Source organism: Protopterus annectens, chromosome 17.part0 (assembly GCF_019279795.1).
Source record: "Protopterus annectens isolate FY-2018-M chromosome 17.part0, PAN1.0, whole genome shotgun sequence".
NCBI lineage: Eukaryota > Metazoa > Chordata > Ceratodontiformes > Protopteridae > Protopterus > Protopterus annectens.
The window spans coordinates 413,129,019-413,152,967 of record NC_056751.1 but is presented as its reverse complement, the minus strand read 5'-3'; the positions used below and the strand labels follow the sequence as shown (position 1 = coordinate 413,152,967).

At 44.4% G+C, this 23,949-nt stretch overlaps 1 protein-coding gene across 2 annotated transcripts in view; it reads right to left on the bottom strand.

The window, feature by feature from the left end:
* The window catches only part of LOC122791574 (transcriptional enhancer factor TEF-1-like), a 1,293,239-nt gene that overhangs the window by 398,207 nt on the left and 871,083 nt on the right, over positions 1–23,949 (bottom strand). The window contains exon 6 of one of the 2 annotated variants that reach the window (XM_044059336.1): positions 11,823–11,834. The exons of the other annotated variant lie outside the window; for it this stretch is intronic. Coding sequence (XP_043915271.1) covers positions 11,823–11,834 — 12 coding nt within the window. The remainder of the gene's footprint in view (positions 1–11,822; positions 11,835–23,949) is intronic. 2 annotated transcript variants of the gene reach the window in all.

The window sequence follows — 23,949 nt, the reverse complement described above, 5'->3', positions numbered from 1 at the left end:
GGGGTAGGAGTGGGTGCCCCCTGCTTGTTTATGTACCACATAACTGTGGTGTTGTCCGTCTTTATCAGTAGTTGTCCTGGATGAAGGAAGTCCTTGAAGGCTGTCAGAGCATTCTGTACAGCTAGCATTTCTTTCTAGTTGATAAGTAGGTGCATTTGATTTGGGTTCCATTCGCCCTGAATCCATCTCCCTGCCAAATGGGCCCCCCAAGCATAGTCTGATGAATCTGTAGTCAGGGTTTGGGTGGCAGGGGGTAGAATGAATGACAGTCCCTTGTTTTGGTGACAGGCCTCTGCCCAAAGGAACTCCTGTTGCAGGCAAGGAATGAGAGGAATTAGAAGTTATGTACTCACCATAACGTTCCATCTGAGTAGGTGTATTCATTTGTCTGCAACCTGTGGGTTATGGATCCGACATCGGATCCAAACCGGCATGGTTTACCAGCTATGGATCCAAGCTCTCAGCTCCACCCCTCACCCATAATGCCCTGCTCTACCCTCATGACCTCAGATCGAGTTTGCCAACAGCAAGAACACCCTGAAAAGGGTAACACATAATATGCAGGAAACTGAAAGGCCAGGGGGATAGGAGGGCGGGATGGTTGCAGACAAATGAATACACCTACTCAGATGGAACGTTATGGTGAGTACATAACTTCTAAATCTGAAGTAGGAGATTAATTTGTCTGCAACCTGTGGGACAGAGTCCCCAGCTACCTGAATCTTGGGCGGCCATCATGGAAGGATATTCGAGCACCGCTGAGCCAAATGATGCTCTACCCCTAGATGCAAGATCCAACTTATAGTGGGAAATAAAAGTATGAGATGAAGCCCACGTGGCTGCTGCACAAATATCATCTAGAGGAATCCTAGCCTTAAAGGCTGCCGAGGTAGATACTGACCGGGTTGAATGGGCGTGTACACCCTCCGTGCGGGCCTTCCTGAAGCTTGATAAGCCAATAAGATACACTGTGAAATCCAGAGAGACAGAGAAACTTTAGAAATTGGCTTGCCCAAATTAAATTTAGCAAAGGAAATAAACAACTGGTCGGATTGCCTATGACCAGCCATTCTGTTTAGATAAAATCTAAGTTGCCTGTGAACATCTAAGGAGTGAAGCTTGTATTCACCTTTGTTTTCATATTTAGGAAAGAAAACAGGGAGGTTAATGGATTGATTAATGTTTGCTTCAGAAGCTACTTTAGGAAGAAAGGACGGGTTGGTCCTGAGGTAAACACGGTCCGGATGAAATACCAAGTAAGGAGGTTTAGCTGATAATGCTTGGAGCTCTGAAACTCTCTTGGCCGATGTAATGGCTACTAAAAGGCTGTCTTGAAAGACAAGAATTTGAGATCCACCGTAGCCGCTGGTTCGAAGGGGGGGGGCGGTCAAGGCCTGGAGAACTAAGGAGAGGTCCCAAGGAGGAACCGCTTGTTTCACAGGGGGCCTGAGAAGGAAAGTACCTTTAAGGAAAATTTTACACAACTTGGCTGACATAAGTGGACTAGAGTCATGACCAATGTGATAATGAGAAATTGCCGCCAGTTGTACTTTGACTGTGGAACTGCTGGCACCATCGTTAAAAAGAGAGGTTAGAAAGTCAAGCACTAAAGAGAGAGGAACCGTGAAGGGATTCAGGCCTTGCCGCTCCGCCCACAAAGAAAAACGCTTCCACTTGCTGCGGTAGACTTTCCTAGTGGATGGTTTATGAGCTGCCACCAGGATAGCCTTAACAGGGGACGAAATACCAGGAGTCCTGATCAAGAGTGGAACTGGAGCAGCCAAGCGGTCAGCTTCAGGTTATCCAGGTTCGGAGGAGATATGCAGGATGGGTGGGATATCAGATCCGGAATGGGATCTAGAATCCAAGGAGGATTCACCGAGTGAGACCTTAGAAAGGGGAACCAGATCTGTCGAGGCCAAAATGGAGCAATGAGAATCATTCTGCAACCCACCCGAGAGGCTTTCTGAAGAACTTGGAGCATCAGAGGCAAGGATGGATAAGCGTACAGAAGACCGGGTGGACAAGCATGCACCAGAGCATCTCTTGGAGAACCTCCTGGAGGGGGTATCAGAGCAAAAAAACTGTCGCACTTGGTGTTTGAGGGAGAGGCAAAAAGATCGCATGAAGGAGTTCCACACCATGCGAATATGCGTTCCGCTACTTGAAAATTGAGAGACCACTCGTAAGGGGTCAGAAAGGTGCGACTGAGCTTGTCCGCCAGGATGTTGGACCGACCCGGAATGTGCGTTGCTATTAGAAAGCGGTTGATGGAGATTGCCCATTCCCAAACTCTCATGGCTTCTCGACAAAGGGGGTAAGACCTTGTTCCCCCTTGCTTGTTGATGTACCAGACAACCGACATGTTGTCCGGTTGAATCACAATTGTTCCCAAGGAAAGAAAGTCCTGAAGTGCTAGCAACGCTAAGAGCACTGCTCTCATCTCTAGAACGTTGATATGCAGAAAGGTCTCTGAATCGTTCCAAGTGCCTTGGATGGTCCGGCCCACAAAATGCCCCCCCCCCCCACCCGAGGCGGGAGGCGTCCGTGGTCACTGTGGCGAGAGGGGGAGAAGCACAAAATGGGCGGCCTCCGTGGAGATCCGGGGAGTGAATCCACCACAGGAGGGACCGCTTGCAAGCCTTGCTGATCGCAATGGGGTGATGCATAGGGAGAGCAAGGTATGACCATTGTACTAAGAGAGTCCACTGGAGGATGCGCATATTGAGCCTGGCAAGAGGAAGAAGTGCTATAGCAGACGCCATGGACACTAGAGCCCTCAGGACCAACTCCGCCGGAACAGAACTTGAGTGGAGAATGGCCCGCACCTGGAGCTGCAGATTTTGAACTCTGTCTGCAGTGAGGAAGGCTTTTAAACTCCTTGTGTCTAACCTGGCCCCTATGAAATCTAAGAGCTGTGTGGGCGCCAGGTTGGATTTCTTCGTATTTATTGTAATGCCCAGAAAGGGAGCAAGATGGAGAAAGGAGTCTCGCGCCAATAGTAGTAGATGCCTTGTTGGGGCGGTAAGAAGCCAGTCGTCCAGGTAGGGGAAGACCTGTACCCCCTGAAGCCTCAGGTGGGCCGCTACCACTGCTAATACTTTGGTGAACACCCTGGGGGCTGTGGTGAGACCAAAGGGAAGGACCCGGAACTGGTAGTGACTGGCTCCCAGCCGGAAGCAGAGGAACCTCCTGGAGCGCCTGTCCATCAGGATGTGGTAGTACGCATCTTTGAGGTCTATAGAGCACATCCAGTGATTTTCTCCCAGAAGGGGGAGAATAGATTGCAGAGTGACCATTCGGAATTTTTCCTTGGGGACTGCCAGGTTCAAGAGAGAAAGGTCTAGAATTGGTCTTAGTTCCCCCGTCTTTTTTGGCACTAAAAAGAACCTGGAGTAGAACCCTGATCCGATCTGGTCTGGGGACGGGCTGGATGGCTCTTTTCTTTAGCAGATGGCCAATTTCAGCCAAAGCAGCCTCCCGTTGACTGGGTGGAACGTCTGGGAGGGACTTCAACTTTGGTAAGTGAAGAAAGGGATGCGGTATCCTCTGGATATGATTTGGAGAACCCAGCGGTCTGATGTTATGGACTCCCATGCCGCTAGGTGCCCCGAACAACGTCCCCCGACTGCCTCCAGAGTGGAGCAGCCGGGCAACCCCTCAGGGTTGCTGCGCGGGCCATTCAGAGAAAGGTTCTCTGGACCCGAAGTTCCTGGGAGCCCCTCTGCCTCTAGGGCGGCGTCCTCCCTGTCCTCCTCTGCCACGGAAGGACTGGTTGTCCGGAGCAGGCTGGGATTGCTGCGACTTCCGGAACCACATCTTCTTCTGACCCTTTTGGTTCCTAGAGTAGGGCCTCTGGGGTGCAGAGAAGCGGATTCCGACGGCAGACAGCGTCTTTCCGTCCTTCTCGCTCTGGGTCAAAGTGTCGCGAACGGTTTTGCCAAAGAGGGCAGAACCATCAAAGGGGGCGTTCGCAAACAACGCTTTGAAGGGCTCAGAAAAATCGCAGTGACGGAGCCAGGCCTGACGTCTAGTGACTAGGCCTGCCCCTGCGGCTCTAGCGGCGCCTTCCGTAGCATGGGAGAGTAGCCGCATAGAGGTATTAGTAACTGATCTAAGAGTGGCCATGCGGGTGGAGTGCAGCATCTTGTCCTCCTCCGACATGGACTCTGGGGGAGATGCAGCGTATTCTTTAATGAGATCTCGCTGCATCCTAATGACGTGTGCCAGGTAGTTCAGCGCCCTCACCGAGAAGGTCGCTGAACTAAACATCCGCTTCCCCAAGCGGTCCATCATCCGAGACTCCTTGCTCGGGGGATGGACTGAGGGACTCTCCTGAGCAAGTTCCCTCTTGGTGGCCGCCACCGTCAACATGGCATCTACCGGAGGCCCCTTACTCCAATGGGCACGGTCGGATGGTGGGCTGAAAATCCTATCGGGCCTCTTAGGGATTGGCTCCACGGTGTCCGGTTCCTTCCACGCCCTGGTGGTAATGAGGTCCACCAGGGGGTCGGCAGGAGGGGACACCCAAGAGGTAGACGGGCCCGCTTCAAATGCCTCCAAGAACACGGACTCGTCCGAGGAAGACTTGGGGGCAGACCACCCCCCCCTATACGGAGCATTTCCATGATGTCCCCAAATGAGACATCCTCGGGGGGTGACCGTGGGGAGCCTTCCCCTTCCTCCAAGTCCGTGTCTTCCGTGAGAGACTCGGGGGAGTCAATGTGCCTCCTTTTGCACGTATGCTTGCGAGGAACATCCTCTGGGGGGCTGTCAGAGGATTCCTCGCAAGCCGCAACCTGTTCCAGTGAGGCAGCTTGGGGCACAGAAGCGGGCTGTCCCAATGGCCGGATGGTGGAAGTCTGACCCAGTGCAGAGGGAGCGCGGGACGGAGCCAAAACAAGTGCCGGGGGTCCGGAGACCCTCAACAGGGCCCTCTCCACTACATCAAACGCCGAAGGGGAGCCGACCTCGACCAAAGGATCCGACAATCGGCTCCCCCTCGGATCCGAAGAGTGGATTGGAGCCGGTGCCGAAGCGCTTGGATCCGAAGGGACAGTGCGCTCCGACAGACGGGGCCGAAGGAGCACTGATGGCCCCGGATCCGAAGCTCGGATCCAGGCTCCGAGGTCGGATCCGGCACTCGAGGGCAGGGTCGGATCCAGTACAAAGTACTATCGGCGCCGACCCACCCCGGCTCGGCTGCTTGGCTCCAGCTGCTCCGAGCCTGGGTAGCGGGTCGGAGAAGGAGCAATCGGTTTGAAAAAGGGTGTTGAGCTCCCCCCCAGAGGGGGGGGGAGGCAAGAGCACTCCCATCTGCATCTGGGCCTGGATGAACCTTCTCATCATCCAGTCCAGATCAGCATCCGAAAGGCTATACGTAGATCTCGACGAGGCTACCGAGGTAGGCCTGGAGTGCCTCCTCGATAGCCTCGACGGAGATCGGGTCTCCTCCTCCTCAGGTCCCGGTGAAAAACACACTGGAGACCAGAGCCGAGGAGGAGGAGACCGAGCCGACAGTGGAGCCGACAACGGAGCCGGGGGAGAAGCCCGCTTGGCTGGCGGGGCCGAAACAGAGGTCTCGGCCCGCCGCTTATGGTGCTTCTCCCTCCGGTCCCTTTTCTTAGCATCCCTCTCCTCCGAACCAGAAACGGGAGGTTGAGTCCCAGGAGGAGGAGGGGGAGCCGTAGAAGGAATAACCGTGGGTACGGTTACTCCCGAAGGAGCGGAGGTCAGAGCCGAGTCCAGCGGTAAAAGGCCCGCCAAAACAAGCTTGGACCTCCGCTCCTTCAATGCCCTGGGGTTGAACCCTGCACAAATGGAACATCCAGATGTGAGGTGTTCAACCCCCAGGCATCTAACACACCGAGTGTGGCCATCAGCTGGGGAAAGCTTATGGCCACACTCGGAGCATTTAGAAAAAATAGACTTGGGTTGCTCAGACATCCCAAGTTACAACAGTAGTTACTATAACTAAAAGGTAACTAAAGAAACACAAAATCACTCACAGGCCCAACACACACACACTACGCTAACAGCGAGGGGAGGGATATAACTTTTAGATTAAACTCTAAAAAAAAGTAAATATACCAAAGGGGAAACCTACACTTTCACACAAATAACTAAGAAAAAATCTTAAATTTTACAATTTAAAGACTGAAAACTAGCACTTAGCTTGAGAGCTTGAGAAACAATCCGGTCACCATGCGCGGCAAACGAGATCTGGGGTCATGAGGGTAGAGCAGGGCATTATGGGTGAGGGGAGGAGCTGAGAGCTTGGATCCATAGCTGGTAAACCATGCCGGTTCGGATCCGATGTCGGATCCATAACCCACAGGTTGCAGACAAATGAATCTCCTACTTCAGATTCATTGTTTCCAGGCTGTGACAATCTTGACTCCATAAGCTTTTTAGGTACCATTGAAGTTTCCTCATATGCAGTCTTGCATATGGAATTAGTAGAATGCAGGACGCCATGAACCCCAAAGCCTGCAGAATTTGTCTTGCAGATAGCTGGATTTTAGAGGCCACTTGTTTGAAGTATGTTGCCAAATGAATTTGTTTCTCTAGCATGAGGTAAGCCATCTAGGCAGTTGTATTCAAGCTTGCACCCAGGAATGTAATTATTTGACAGGGTACCAGTTGTGATTTATTTTCGTTTATGGTGTACCCTAGGCATGTTAGAAGCCTTTTTACAAACGCCAGAGGTTGTAAAAGAGTGTCCTCATCCTCTGCCTGAATTAGACAATCGTCCAGATAAGGATAAATTTGAATGTTTCTTTGTCTGCAGAATGCAATTACTGGTGCCTGGCACTTTGTGAAGACCCAGGGCATAGTAGATAAGCCAAAGGGCAGTGCAGAGAACTGGTAATGCAAACAGCCTGCTTTGAAGCGGAGGTATCTTCTACAAGATTCCCTGATTGGGATATGCAGGTAAGCCTCTTTTAAGTCTAGAGTTACCAACCAGGAATTCTTGCCTAGCATAGGCAGTAGCTGTTGTAGAGTCAGCATCTTGAATTTTGGAATGTCCAGGAAAGTATTTAGAATGGATAAGTCCAAAATTGGACGCCATGATTTGTCTTTTCTGGGTACCAGGAAAAGTCTTGAATAAAAACCTTGTCCTTTTTCCTTTTCTGGTACTGGTTGAATAGCCCCCATATCCATGAGGGACATGACTTGTTTCTGGGCCGGCCTCTTCCCACTGATTTGGGGGCAGGTCTGGCCATCCGTCTGGAATTGGCAACGTGTGGAAATGAAATCTGTACCCCCTGGGATACTATATTTAAGACCCACTTGTCCTGGGTAATTAGATGCCAATTTTGAGCAAGAAGTGCTAGTTTTCCCCCCAAAGGGGCTGCCAAATGATAACTTGGAAATGGCAGAGGAAAGTCATTGAGACTGTTTACTGTAGGGTGGTGCTTTGCTGCTTTCTGATTTGGAGGTGGAGGCACCCCATTGTTTTGTCCTGTGAGATCCTTGTGACTGAAACCTGGAGCCTTTGCAGTGTCTGGGTTTGACCTGAGTGGCTCTGTTCGGTACTGGAAAGGACCAGTTCTTAGTAGGTCAGTGCCTACCGAACCTGTGTGGCTGCACTTGCAAGAAATCTTTTACAGTTTGCACAGATTTAGCTTTGCCTTCCATCTTTTTTAAAACTTCTTCTGCCTTATTACCAAACAGACTGTCCTGCTGTAAAGCAGCATCCAACAATTTAGCTTTAACATGATCAGGCAGATTTTACTCCTTGAGCCAAGCATGCCTTATCACAGATCCAGTTACGGCGGCCCTGCAAGAGGCCTCCAAGGAATCTAAACCACATTGCAAAGTATGCTTTCCAACTTGTTCAGCTGAATGCAATAAATCCTGTAACTCTATTTTCCACACAATCAGAAATCAACATCATTTTCTGTTTCAGTAAGCCCGTGACATGCTGTTGATATTTAAGCATATGAAATTGACAGTTTAAAAGCCCTGATTGCCAGGGTTGCAGACGTATAAACCTTTTTACCCCATCTATCCAGCGCCCTGGAGTCTCTATCAGAAGGGGTAGGATTTTTAGTTGTAGAAGCTTTAACACCCTTGGGACCCTGAGAAACAGTTTCAGGGTCAGTAGTAGGATTTTTGAAAAGAAAATTGTGGGAGGCAGGAACCCTGTAATATCTGTCCGGCTTACTTGGAGCCGGAGACAGGGAATCAGGAGCCATGCTGGATTCTGTGAAAACATCATCAACAATGTCTAAAACAGGAGGTATAGCCAAAGGCCTATGCTGAGGAGGAAGAAGAAAATCCCTAAGCCTTTTTTTGGATATTGAAAAGTCCTGACTCTCCCAATGAAAATGTTCTCTTAAGGTATGCAAAGTCACTCCAAAAGAAAAATCCTCAGGAGGAAAAGCAGAAGGGATGGATTTTTCTCATCAGAGTCCTCATAAGGGGGGGATAGAAAATTCCTGATCAGAAGAGGAATCAGAAGAAATGGAAACCTGATCTGAAGATTCATAATCAGTGCCTTGCCTAGGCCTCTTAGCAGGAGGGGGTTGGGAACCCCTGATCAAGATAATTAAATTCTCAGCCATTTTGATCATTTGTTTTTGTAGGCATAGGGGCCTGAGCACGTGGCTCATGCATCATTTTTTTAGACACAGAAGTTGGTTCTGGCCTTGTTTTTGATGATGGCATCGGTTTAATATACAAATCTTTAGGCCTGAAAACACCCTCAGAAGCCGGTGCCCTCCTCAGCGGCTCCGGACCAATCCAAGGGAGAGACATCTGTGGGTTCAATACTTGAAGAATCTTGTGGTATACTGGACTCTGAATGGGTCTCGGTAAAGGCCTGCAACTCAAAAGTAGCGGGCATCAGGGGCTGCGAAAGCACCTCACTGAGTACCGGCAAACCGGCAACTGGCTTATGAGAAGCTTCGTCATCGGTTTTGGACCTCGACGGCCTGTCTCTGTCTTTTTCTTTGTGTTTTTTGTGAATTCTAGTAGTCGGATTGCTAACCGATGACATTTCAGGATAGTTAAATCTTGAACCAAAGTATTTAGAAGCAAAAATATACCGACGCTTAATAGTGCGTTGGTTTAATTTAGCACAAAACTGACAGCAAGGTATGTTGTGGTCAGGGCCTAGGCAAGGAATACAGTCCAAATGAAAATCCTTATGAGGCATTTGCTTCCCACAAGTAATGCAATTATTAACTTTTACTGACATCGGTAAGGAGCAAGAAAACGTTTCCCCAATGGGGTACTTCGTTTTAGTTTGAAGACTTCGGTTCTGAGACTCGAAAATGAAAATTTCAGGAGTCGGACGACCAGCACTTGCGAACTGCTTCTGCTTCAGGCACCACGCGGCAAGAGAGATTGATTAAAATGGTATCGGCTGCATGTTTTATACCGCTGACGACCTGACGTCATGGAAGAGGAGACAGCAACCAATGCAGGACCCAAGACTTTGTTATTCAGGCTGACTGAGGGCAACCTGCCAGCAGATTACCCAAATGTAATGACTGCAACAGTGAAACACGAAGAACATCATATGTGCACTGTATGATGATAAAAGGAAAGTGGTATTAACAGTTAGTTTACTTTTCTATTAATGCATGTTAAACCCTGTTGCAGTTTAAAATGTGAAGATTTAATAAGTTTAAAATGTGTAGATTTCATAAAGATTTAAAAAAAGAATAATCAGAGTCAAAAGAAACAGATAACTATAGTTTGTATGCCTGAAACTGTAGGAGGATAGATTGCATTACACTACAATTTCCTTAATCACAGGTGACATTCTGTTATTACAAATGCAGAAAATCCCAAAAACACCACTGAACAGCACACAACTACTCAGCAATGTCTAATTATCTGAACAATGTATTCTGTTTTATCTGAATTATAATACTGTAAAATAGATGGCAAAATTAAAACTAAGGGTAAACAACTCCATTAAGAATTAGTATTATTAAGGAAAAAGGACAGTTGTGTACACTTACCATAAATGTAGATGTTCGAGTGTATTACAATTGGGTTATAGTACTGGCAGGCTACCCTCAGTCGGCCTGAATTCCAAAGTCTAGGTCCGGCGTCGGTTGCTGTCGCCTCTTCCCTGACGTCAGTGTGCCAGGGGGTATAAAAGATGCAGCCGATGCCATTTTCTTCAGTCTTTCATGCCGCGCGGTGAGGGTAGCCTGCCAGCAGGATAACCCAATTGTAATGACTGCAACAGTGAAACACGAAGAACATCTTGTATGAGGCATTTGTCCTTTTTTTTTACTCACCAAAAAGGAAGACCAGTACAGAGGAAGTGGGGGAAAATCATGCAGGACTGATTACTCAAAAAACAAACAAACAAAAAAAAAACCGCACACACACACAAACGTCTGCAAATTTAATTTAGACTCTGAGGATGTTTAGAAGGCTAAAACCAGGACCTCTCGATGTTGCAAAGCTCACTGATGTGGAGCTAATGGAGACAATAAATAACTAGGAGAAACTATAAAAGGAACTGCCTTCATATTTCATACCTGAATCTGTACTGGCAGGTCAGATGCAGTGATATGGTTCTCAAATTGAAGAAAACTCCTCAAATTATAAGACTGATACACTGTCTGATAGAATAGTTGTAGTACAGATAAGACATTGACTTAACTCCAAACTGCCTCAGAATAAACTGGCAGTCCTCCACAATGAATGACCAGTGAGAGACAACCTGTCTCACACATAGTACATCATATGTTCTCTAGGCTTGAATTAAGTGATCACTAAAGCATAAAAATGTGTACAACAGAAAAGCAACATTTTAATCTGTACATGTGCAATGGGGAATGAGTAGCAATGATAGGTACAGTGCGTAGAAAAATACAGGCATGACGGGATGTCACCTCTACAGCAGGTTCACTCCCAAGTCATTATACGTACTAATATCACAAAGGGGAATACGCACACCATAAAAAAACACATGGGTGACATGACTATGCATATGCTCTTGTTCATAAGAGCCTTAGTAATAGATTTTATCCATGCATGTAAGCCCCTTGGGTCCTTGCTTCCAGTAAACATCAATAAATATCTACAGCAATGAGGCAGAACTCCAATAAACAGAGCAGAGGGCTGTTGACAGAATTAAATATGGATATAGGACCCCCCCCCAAAAAAAATGGCTTCCCTAAGAGCATCTTCCACCACAACAGTGTAACTTCTGTACTTTCTTGCCTAACCACATAGTGGAGAGCTGTGAAGAACATGGTCTGTCATGGCTTTCAGGTTTTTTTTCTGCTGCTCTGTCTTTCCTCTTCAGGCATATGCCTTCAAAAATTATTCTACTTAGTCCTAAAGAAAATATACAATCAGAACATGCACTTAAGGATGCCAGGTGATATGCAGATGAAGTCAACATGGACACTCACTCATTCACACAAACGGCTGCCCTTCACTGGCAGCCCTGCTCCACTTCCACAAAGGAAGCTAATGTTTCCACTATGTTTGCCCACTCTCCGCATACCAGTTCCTCAAGAGCAACTAAGTCACTAACTGAACCAAAGTCAACTGTATTAAATGAGCAAGGTAAGAGGGTATCTACAACTAGTCAGCTAACAGAGTGGTCCTCTCAGATGCACACTGTGTCAGTAACACAATTTAGAAATAAGAATGATTTGATTTTAACATGTTATACTTCAGTATGGCTTTGTTTGTTACATAAATGTAGCTCCCAGCACATTACTTTGAAAGCACTTAAAATAGCGTTTTGTGCCCACCACCACAGCACACAGACATTCCACCAAATGTTCATTTCCCTTTACTATACATTTTATATTAATACCTGTGAAATAAAATCTTACCATGCTCATAGCCTGGAAACAATCAGATTGTCATCCAGAGCGGAGAACAGGAATGTTACAATCCAGAGATGGCAATAGGGAAAAAATCAAACAGAAACAAAATTACATTTTTATAGAAACTGTTAAAATCAATTCTGGAAAAGTCTGTGGAAAAAGCAAAAAGGGCTGCTCATAAGCCAGGAGTAGCGAAAGGAAAAAATTACAATGGTGAAAGAACAGAGGCAGAGAGAGAAATCTGATATAGCAATACAGAAAGGAGCAATAGATGTGAGTAGAGAACAAAATTAATGGCATAGAAGAAAAGCCCACAGCAACTGGAAATGAAAATGAAGATGGCAATGAAAAGCACACGTGGGTAGTGAATAGTACTAAATATAGCCACACTTCTTGCTCTGTTAAACTTGGAAAAGAAATCTTGTGGCTATATGAATACTTGTTACAGCTTAACAATTTCACTGACCAAGTAGCAAATGCACCCAAGAGAATTCGGTGCAAATTCAAATCCACTCTATGGCCTTGGTGACAGAAATAATACTGAAAATATCACAGCAAAGGTTTAAGATGTAGGAAAGTTGCTTGTTGTCATGGAAACTAAGCTGCCAGATAGCATTTTTTCCCATTTCTTGTCAATATCTTCCTCAAAAATACAGGAAAACTGTGGGTGATGCTCTTCACCTCTGACAGAATCCTAAATCATAAACTTTGAGTTTAAGGTTTGTTATTCATGGTGGACCTACAGGAGTCAAACCCAAATTTTCATCTATACAGTTAATGCATTATCTATTATATACATGAAAGCATATCAGTTAAATAAATCAATAAGAATCTTCAAAATCTACAGAAGAAGAAAGCACAAGTACATCAATGAAACTAGTAAGATGCAAATACAGGAAAAACACTTATTCCAACCAAGAAAAAGTTTAATGCAAACAATCATGTTTGACTAATAGCAACCAAGCCTGACATTTCACAAGTCTGTCCTTCCGTTGGACACAGATGCCTGCCTTACCTGGTAAACTTGGATCAAAACTGGTGGTTTTGACAAATTCAGAACAGCGAAATATCCTGAATAATTTGAATAAGTTTAACACGATGCTAGCTTACACAAAACTGACCACCCATTCTTTAAATGAATAAGGAAACCTGCAAGTTATCTGAATACGTGCACTACATTTACACCAGCTACCTACAAATCTGCCTAGGGTTATTTACTTATTTCTTGTTGAATTGGTCTGTGGCCTGCTCACCTTTTTTTTTTAAAGGTGAACAAAAACAGTGAAAGATTTTATGTGGAGGGAGCAATTACTACTAAGAGACAAGAACAGGCAGACAAGTGTTTGATAGCTAATAATGGAAAAAAAAAAGAGAAGAAGCAATAACAAATGGTATTACAGATAAACAGGGGAAATGGTTCATTATCCAAAACATTATAGGAATGGGAGAAAATGTTATGAGTGAGTACGAAGAGAAGCGGGTAATCAACAAAGATGAGTAGTGAAGTAGATGTTGTTGTCTTTTGACTTTTCCCGGTTAGGGGTCGCCACAGCGGAACTCCGGTCCACTAATGATTGGCAGTAGATTTTCATGAACGCCGAGGTGCCAGCTCGACGTTCAACCTTCAACAAAGGCACGCCCATTTACCCATGTCTTTCGAACGCCGACCCAACCGCGGGAAGGACATGTAGACTCCACACAGAAGGCACTCCCCGCACTCCAGCCGAGAATCGAACGGGAGAACCTCTTGCTGTGAGGCAACAACGCTACCGCTGCACCACCGCGGAAGACATGATATTAGAAGAAAAAAATAGAACAAAAAAGAGATAAGGCTAGAAAAAAATGGAAAATGTATTCAATGGAATAACATAATGCTGCAATAGCGCTAAATGTTTAAGCTACAAAATGTGTAGCCTTTGACATAAGAGCAGAAGCAAATATTTTTGAAAATGTTAAAGTGTGTGTAGATTAAAAGAGAAGTAGTAAAACTAAAATTGAAAAAAAATTACCAAAGAATGAATGAGTGCATAACTATCTGACTATGAAACAACTAAGGCCCTATCTCTTTGTATATTAACAAATACAAAATGATAAGACAATATAGTTAAGGCAAACTAATATATACTTTCAACAGGTATAAATGTAAAAAAATTAAAAAAATATATAAACAAAATATAGTATAACCACACACACACACACACACATATATATATATATATATATATATATATATTTTTTTTATTTTGAATTTAACCGAGGTAGTGCACTGATCTCATTGGGCCCAGTTCAGTCTCAGGCCAGGGAAAACACAATAGGTACATGACATTATATATAAAGAGAATGACAAAATATATATTTATACATTATATACAGAGTGAATATCATAGTTGCTTTGAGAATATGAATGCAACAGATAAATGACATTACATACAGAGTGACTGAAAAAACATAATATATACCTGCATTAAATATAGAGTTTCATCAGTTGGCATGCTGAAAGAATTACAATCAAAAGCAGAGCCAGAGCAAGGTATGTAGAAAGAAGGGAATGAAATTATATGACCAAAGAGATAGCAGATGCATTTTCCCAGAGTCTCGAAATGGGCTTTTATTTGTGAATGGAAAATTAAGTAAGAGGAATGATCTTTAAGAAATTCAGGGAGAGATTCCCATAGTTTGGGATGAAGGACTGAGAAAGAGCGGTCTGTGCAGTGAAGCCTAGTTTGTGAGGTTTGGAAGAGAGGACATGAGTGGTTAAAATGTCTAAGGTTGCATATTAGTGCATCTCTGATTAGTACGGAAGCTAGTGGAGGGAATATGTAATTTTTGATAACTGTGTATAAATGACAGGATGGAAAATGGGAAAGTTACTATCATGTGATATCCCAAAAGTTTCTAATTCTTTAGCACATGAAGTAATGTATAATTTAACAGAAGGATACAGATTTGTTCTTTTGTGCAGTACAAATTACAACTTGACTAAAGCAGTGCCACTATGTAATGGATTATTAGGAAAATCAATTGCTAGGAAAGGGAGACAAATCAAGGTTGCCCACTTACTGACTAACTTGCATGAGCTATGAAAGTGGTCGTAGATGCATACAAAGAAAGGGTGAAGTATAGTAGGTAGGAGTTAAATGCCATGCAATTTAGTTGATGCTTATGAAGTAATAATAGTAAAAAGCAGCTTATGGATGAATGAAGTCACTGTGTTAATACTGTAGAATCTATATAATACAGGTTGATTTATAAATAGCATACTGGCAAGACAGTAGGATATATGTATACATACATGTGTGTGCTTATTTATAAATATATGTATGCAGTGAAACAGTTAGCTGAGAAGAAGACAGAGACCAACTGGGCATTCCTAGACTTGGAGAAAACATATGACAAGATCCTGAAAAAGCTGATCTGGGCAGCAATGCTGTGGCTTGAAGTCCCAGAAACATTGGTAGAATTAGTGCAGGTTACATCCAAGGACCCAACGAGTCAAGTACAAACAGTGTTTGGTCTCGCTGTAGGGTTTCCAGTAGGAGTGGGTGTGCACCAGGGTTCAGCTCTGAGCCCACTGTTCCTCGTAATGGTGATAGACTACGTTAACAAACAGGTTGAAGGAGACTGATCAACACACTTACAGTATGCAGATAATGTGGCATTACAGGCAGAGTCTAGTAAGAACTTCAGCAAAGCATAAGGGTGTGACAATGTGAGGTATTGCCAGCTATGCCAGGAAAAGTAGGACAGTAGATGTACAACATATGCCAGCACATCTTGCTGGAATTTTGTAAACAATTATATGTCATCTGTATATCAAATTATTTCTACAGATGCTTGTGTTGAAAATGTATTTGTAAAGCTGCTTGTGTTGAAAATGCACCAATAGTGTGTCCTACTGTACAGAGGAAGAAATATACATGTGTTACTTTAACTGTTGAAATGCATATATTGTAACAAAGGATAATGGAAGAGATGACGCTAATCACAGTGCAGCTGCAGCTAACTTTGAAAAATGTTCTGAACTTATACTACTGGGCCTAGGCCATAAAGATGTTATCTCACAGTTTTGAATGAAGCCAAAGACACAATGTCTGTAAAACGTATGGTTTGTTAGTCTCTGTAGGAATAGCAGAAGTGTTAAAATTGCATTACAGCTTCCAAATGCTGTAATAAACTTTAGCAAAGCTCAAGATATGTATTGTAACACACACGTGCTAAATCCTGGCACCTTCTAGCCAAAGGAATAGCATGGAAACCATAAATCAAATGACCAGATGTATGTAATGTCACTCTGTGATCCATCACTAAAATGGATGTTTTAATACTAGGTAAGACTGAAATCTCAGAGCAGTCTGTGTTTGGAACCTGACAGAGAAGGACCCCTCAACTACTTCATCTCGTCTTGCTCTATTAAGTGAACCAGAATATATTAATTCTTTAGATCAGTCAGGAAAATATAGTGAGGTTAGTAAAGTACTGTTTCTCTGTGTCTGTGTGAATCTATTCATGTGTTATTTTAACATTTCCTGTGAGTGTTTACTGTAACTAGAGATTTAGTATTTTCATGTTTTTTCTTATTTATTATTAAATATATATAAACTTTCATTGTGGCTGGTGCTTTGGAGAATATTTAAATCTCAGAGTACTTATATATATTTGGTGACAGCTCTGGTAATTCCTGAAAGCCTTGCTACTGGTCAAACTACCATTTGTATTAATATTAATTTCACTCAGTATAACTGGGTACCCTTGCAAGAGCCTTACAGTAGCTGGTTTTGGAGTGTCTGTTAGTGGTGTAACTACCTTATAGTCTGGGCAGAAGGGGGCATAGCTAGCCTTTCCCAGGTGTGTGTATGTCTGTTGTTCACAGGTTAGTACTAGGCTATTGGCCCTAGGGCCTACACAAGCCTAGCCATAACAATTCCATGGCTATTTCTTCCCACAGTATTTACTTCCCTGGACACTTGTCTAGCAGGGTCTGAGAGAGAGAGTTCTGAGTTTTTTGCTTAATGTGGATGGTTTCCCCTAAAAGGAGACATGCCCAACATGGGACTCCAACCCAAGAGCCTGAGATTAAGAGGTGTGTGTGTGTGTGTGTGTGTGTGTGTGTGTGTGTGTGTGTGTGTGTGTGTGTGTGTGTGTGTGTGAATCAAATCTGAAAGACTGTGCATCTCAGCTGTTTGGACCACGGACACGGAAAGTACAGTTGTGTACACTTACCATAAATGTAGATGTTCGAGTGTATTCACTGTTGCAGTCATTACATTTGGGTTATCTGCTTGCAGGTAGACCTCAGTCGGCCTGATTAACAAAGTCTTGGGTCCTGTGTCAGTTGCTGTCATGTCAGGTCGTCAAGGGTATAAAACATGCAGCCGATGTCATTACATCAGTTTTTATTGCCCCAGATGCCAGGTCCCCCCCATGGGAAGCTATTAAATCTATAAATATACAAGGTTATACCTCAAACAAAAAAGCAAATACACCAAAAAGCTTTTAAGCATTGAAAAGGAGAGAAGAGGTATAGCCAAACGAAGTCAAGGGGCTGGAGGGAGGGTAACTAGGACTGCAATAGTGAATACACTCGAACATCTACATTTATGGTAAGTGTACACAACTGTACTATGTTCTTTGTGTTTCACTGTTGCAGTCATTACATTTGGGTAGATTCCCAAAGCTAAGGATGGGAGGAGGAATTTAGACAGCATTAGGACCAGCTACATAAGGCCCTGCAAAACTGCAGTGGCAAAGCCAGCTCTGGATTTAGAGAAAACTGGCAAATGGTAATGCTTGGTGAAAGTATGTACAGAACTCCAGGTAGCAGCTTCTAGGATGTCCCTGGTAGGTTCGCCTCTGAGAAAGGCTGTAGAGGTAGATGCAGCCCTGGTTGAGTGGGATCTGATCCCCTGTGGGATAGGTTTTCCATGGTGCTTAGAGCAGAAGTGAATGCAATGGCCTATCCATTTGGAGATAGCTCACTTTGAAATAGCCTTCCCCTCGGTCCCTGCAGCAAATGCCACCAGCAGTTGTTCAGATTTCCTTTGAGGTTTAGACCTGTCCAAGTAGAATCTAAGTTGTCTGTGCACATCTAAGGAGTGCAGTATCAGTTTCCCTTTGTTCTGTGGATTAGGAAAGAAGGTAGGCAAATGAATGGACTGATTAAAGGCCACACTAGATACCACCTTTGGCACAAAAGAGGGATTGGTCCTGAGGGAACCTTGTCCGCATGAAAGATGATGAAAGGCTCCACTGCCATAAGGGCCTATAATTCAGATACCCTTCTTGCTGAAGTGATGGCTAAAAGGGAAGCTGTTTTCCAAGAAAGGAATTTTAAATATGCAGTAGCAGCTGGCTCGAAAGGAGGAGGGGTGAGTTTCTCCAATACAAAGTTAAGGTCCCAGGCTGGAGTTGGAGCTCTCCTGGGTAGTCTTAAATTTTTGGCCCCTCTGAGAAACTGCTTGGGCAGTGGAAGAGAGAAGAGTTCTTTGTTATAATGAACTGAAATGGCTGAGGTGTAAATTTTTATTGAGGAAAAAGACAGGCCCTTGTGAAGCATCTCAGTTAAGTATTGTAAAATCTGAGGTAAATTGGGCATTGCTGTGCTCATCCCTTGAGACTGGTTCCAGGCACAGAATCTTTTCCATTTTTCAGCATAAGATTCTCTAGTACTAGGCCTCCTTGCCTCTAAAATGACATCCATCACTGGTTTATTGAGGGATGGTAAAGAAGAGCTTAGGTAATTAGCCAGGCTGCTAGGTTCCATGTTTGAAGCTGAGGGTGCAGAATCTGGTTCTCCTGCTGAGACAGGAGGGTAGGAGTCTGAGGCAGGTGCTATGGGGCCAACAGTGATATACTGCACAGGAGGGGGTACCAGTGTTGGCGTGGCCAGGCTGGTGCAATCAAAATCATCCTTGGTTTATTTTGTTTGATCTTTAGTAGTACTTTGGAGAGCAGAGGCAGAGGAGGAAAGGCATAAACTGATAGGTTTTTCCAGCTGAAGGACAGAGCATCCACTTTCCAAGCTTGTCTGTGGGGAGTCCTTGCTCAAAAATTTTCCAATTGATAGTTCTGGTGGGAGGCAAACAGGTCTATATCTGGGATCCCCCATTTGGTTATCAACATGCTGAAAATCCTTGGTTCCAGTTTCCACTCGTGTGGGTCCATGAGGGTTCTTGCTTAGTCCATCTGCCAGTGTATTTAGTTTTCCTGGCGGAAACTGAGCTTGTAGATGTACTTGGTAGCTCAAGGCTGTGTTCCACAATGCCATGGCTAGTCTGCAGAGGGGGTAAAAATGTGTACCTCCCCTGCTTGTTTATGTAGTACATTACAGTGGTGCTGTCCGTCTTTACCATTAATTGTCCTGGAAGAATGTGGTCCTTGAAGGCTGTCAGAGCTTTCTGTACAGCTAACATTTCTTTATGACTGAGGTGAAGGTGCATTTGAATTGGGTTCCATTTGCCCTGAATGCACTTCCCTGCCAGGTGCACCCCCCCCCCCCCATGCATAGTCTGATGCATCTGTTGTTAGGGTTTGGGCGGCAGGGGGTAGTGTGTATGGTAGTCCCTTGTTTTGGTGGCAGGACTCTGCCCACCAAAGGAACTCTAGGCGTAGACAAGGAATGATAGGAATAATTGCTTCTAGATCCTGAGACTGTTGACTCCATAGGCTTTTTAGATACCATTGTAGTTTCCTCATATGCAGTCTTGCATATGGAATTAGAAGAATGCAGGAGGCCATGAACCCCAAGGCTTGTAGTATTTGCCTTGCAGACAGCAGGGTTTTTGTGACCACTTGCTTGAAGTAGGTTGTCAAGTGAATTTGTTTCTCTGGCATGAGGAAAGCCATCTGGGAAGTTATATTCAAGCTTGCTCCCAAGAATATAATTTGTTGACAGGGTACCAGGTGTGATTTCTTTTTGTTTATGGTGTACCCCAGACAAGTTAGCACCCTCTGTACAAAAGCCAGATGATTCAAAAGTATGTCCTGGTTTTCTGCCTGAATTAGACAATTGTCCAGGTATTGGTATATTTGAATATTTCTTTGCCTGCAAAATGCAATGACTGGAGCTAGACACTTTGTGAATACCCTGGGCACAGTAGATAAGCCAAAGAGCAATGCAAAGAACTGATGGTGTGTGTAGCCTGCTTTGAAGCGTAGGTATCTTCTGCAATACTCCCTGATTGGGATGTGCAGGTATGCTTCCTTTAAATTTAGTGTTGCCAACCATGCATCTTTGCTTAGCATTGGAAGCAACCGGTGAAGAGTCAGCATCATGAATTTTGGAATCAACAAAAAGGTGTTTAGAGTAGGCAGGTCCAGGACAGGACGCCATGAATTGTCTTTTCTGAGTACCAGGAAAAATCTCGAGTAGAAACCTTGTCCCTTTTTCTCTTCTGGTACCAACTGAATAGCCCCTATGCTTAAGAGAGAGAGAGCACTTGCTTTTGGGCCTCTGCCCACTGCTCTGGAGGTAGATCCAGCCAACCGCTTGGAGTTGGTGACGTGTGGAAGTGAAATCTGTATCCTTGAGACACTATATTTAAAACCCATTTGTCCTAAGTAATGAGTCCCCAGTTCTTTGCATGAAGTGCAATCTTTCCCCCCAATGGGGCAGTCAGTTGAGAAGTGCTTGGAAGTTTTAAAAAGAAGTCATTGAGACAGTTTAACATAGGGGGGAGTTTTATTACTCCCAAATTTGGAAGTGGAGGCTCCCCACTGCTTAGTCCTGTGTGTCCCCTGGGACTGAAGCCTGGGTGGTCTGCTGGACCTGGGTTTGGACTGAGAAGGTCTGGAAGAGGCAGGAAAGGACCAATTCTTAGAAGGTCACTCCCTACTAAATCTTGGTGGTTGTACTTGTAAAACATCTTTAACAGTTTGCATAGATTTAGCTTTTTCCTCCATCTTTTTAAGAACTTCTTCTGCCTTGTTGCCAAACAGGTGGCCCTGATTTAAGGGAGCATCCAGTAATTTCGCTTTAACATAATCTGGCAAGGATTGCTCCTTATGCTAAGCATGTCTTCTAAGTACAGACCCAGTTACCGCAGCCCTGCAAGATGCCTCTGGTGAATCAAAACCACATTGCAATGTATGTTTACCAACTTGTTCAGCAGAATGCATAAAAATCCTGTAAATCCTTATTTTCAGCACAATCAGGAGTCATCATTTTCTGTTTAAGCAATCCAATAACATGCAGTTGATACTTTAACATATGAAACTGGCAATACAAGGCCCTAATGGCCAAAGTTGCAGAAGTGTACACCTTTCTACCCCATCTATCCAGCACCCTGGAGTCTCTATCAGTGGGGGTAGGATTTTTGAGAGTAGTAGCTTTAATGCCCTTGGGTCCCTGTGAAATGGTTTCAGGATCCGCAGTAGGATTTTTGAAAAGGAACTTGTGAGAGTCAGGAACCCTGTAATATCTATCAGGTTTTCTGGAAGCAGGAGGTAAAGAGTCAGGGGCCAAGCTAGATTCCGAAAAGGCATCATCAACAATGTCCAGTACAGGAGGTATAGTTAAAGGCGTGTGCTGGGGCAGGAGTAAGAAATCCCTAAGCCTCTTTTTAGAATCAGAGAAATTCTGACTTTCCCAATGAAAAAGCTCCCCGAGAGTATGCAAGGTTTCACAAAAAGAGAAATCCTCTGGGAGGGAAGCAAAGGGAATAGAGTTCTCAGCATCAGAATCCTCATAGGTAGACGAGGGTAAATCCTGGTCATCAGAGGATACAGAAATTTAAGAATCCTGGTCAGAAGTATCATAAGCAAACTCAGTCCTAGGTCTCTTAGAGAGGGAAGGTTGGCTTCCCCTGATTAAAGTAATAAGGTCTTCAGTCATTCTTATCATTTGTTCTTTAGGCACAGAGGCCTGACCATGCGGTCTGGGCATCAGTTTTCTAGGCATGGTTTGAGTTTTAGGCCTTAAAGAAGATGGCGCCGGTTTAATATGCAAGTCAGTAGGCCTGAATACACCCTCAATAAGCCGGTGCCTGCACAGCGGCTCCAGACCCATCCAAGGTAGAGACATCCACAGGTTCCACAGTTGAAGTATCTCGTGGCATACCGGACTCCGAATAGGTCTCAGTAGAGGCCTGCGAATCTGAAGTACTGGGTATCAGGGGCTGCGAAAGTGCCTCAGGGAGTACCGGCGAACTGGGCGGCCTGTCTCTGTCTTTATCTTTGCGTTTCTTCGGAATGTCGGTAGTCGGATGGCTTACTGAAGATATATCAGGATAATTGAACCGAGCACCAAAAAATTTAGAAGCACAAATATACAGACGACGAATAATTTGTGGTTTAAATAAGGCACAAAACTGACAGTGAGGTACGTCGTGGTCAAGGCCTAGGCGAGGAATACAGTACAAATGAAAATCTTTATGAGGTATTTGCTTTCCACAAAAAATGCAATTATTTACTTTTACTGACATCGGTTTAGAGCAAGAAAAAGTTTCCCCAGTGGGGTAACTTAGCTTTTAGTTAAAGACTTTGGTTCTGAAACTCGGAAACGAAAATTTCAGGAGTTGGCTGACTGGCACTTGTGAACTGCTTCTGCTTCGGGCACCGTACGGCAAGAAAGACTGATGTAATAACGTCGGCTGCATGTTTTATATATACCCCTGATGACCTGACGTCACGGAAGAAGAGACAGCAACTGATGCAGGACCCAAGACTTCATTAATCAGGCAGACTGAGGGCTACCTTGCAAGCGGATAACCCAAATGTAATGACTGCAACAGTGAAACACAAAGAATATCACTGGTTTCAAAGCCAGTGTGCTGGAGAATTTGGCTTGGATACTAAGCTTAGCTCTCAACTCTACAGCTGTGCCAGTGTGCAGTCTTACTGGGGACCTGGAGAAAGACAGAGAAATCCAGACCCCAGACCGTGTGTGTTCCCTGTGTGCTCTTAAGGGAAATTGTGATTGATGCAGAGAAAGTACAGTTGTATACACTTACCATAAATGTAGATGTTCCGAGTGTATTCACTGTTGCAGTCATTACATTTAGGGTAATCTGCTGGCAGGTTGTCCTCAGTCGGCCTGATTAACAAATTCTTGGGCCCTGCATTGGTTGCTGTCCCTTCCTCCATGACGTCAGGTCGTCAGGGGTATAAAACATGCAGCAGACGCCACTTTCATCAGTTTTTCTTGCCCCAGATGTCAGGTGCCCCCCAAATATGGAGCAAAATATATATATATATATATATATATATATATATATATATATATATATATATATATAAATAATTTAGAACACAAAAAATATACCTCCAAATAAAAGCAAATACAACAAAAAGGCTTTTGAGCATAGTAAAAGAAAGAAGAGGTATAAAAAGAGAAAAGTAGGGGGCTGGCGGGTGGGTAACCAAGACTGCAACTGTGAATACACTCGAACATCTACATTTACGGTACATGTACACAACTGTACTATGTTCTTCGTGTTTCACTGTTGCAGTCATTACATTTGGGTAGAATCCCAAAGCTATGGTTGGGAGTATGGAATTATACAGCATTAGGAGCAGTTATAAGGCCCTACAGGACAGCAGTGGCAAAGCCTGCTCTGGATTTAGAGAAGAGAGATAAATGGTAATGTTTGGTGAATGTATGAACTGAGCTCCAGATAGCAGCTTCTAGAATGTCTCTGGTAGGAACCCCTCTGAGAAAGGATGCAGAAGTAGATGCAGCCCTGGTGGAATGGGATCTGATCCCCTTGGGAACAGGTTTACCATGATGCATGTAGCAGAAACGAATACAATGGCTTATCCATTTTGAAATAGTCTGCTTTGAAATAGCCTTTCTCTCTGCCCCTGCAGCAAATGCCACCAGTAGTTGCTCAGCTTTTCTTAGAGATTTTGTCCTGTTTAAGTAGAATCTTAGTTATCTGTGTACATCCAATGAATGCAGAATCTGCTCCCCCTTGTTCTGTGGATTTGGGAAAAAAGTTGGCAGATGAATGGTCTGATTAAGAGCCACACTAGATACCACTTTAGGCATAAAGGATGGATTGGTCCTGAGCGACACCCTGTCCAGGTAGAAAATAATAAAAGGCTCCACTGCCATGAGAGACTGTAGTTCTGAAATCCTTCTAGCTGAAGTGACTGCTAAAAGAAAAGCTGTCTTCCAAGAGAGAAATTTTATGTCTGC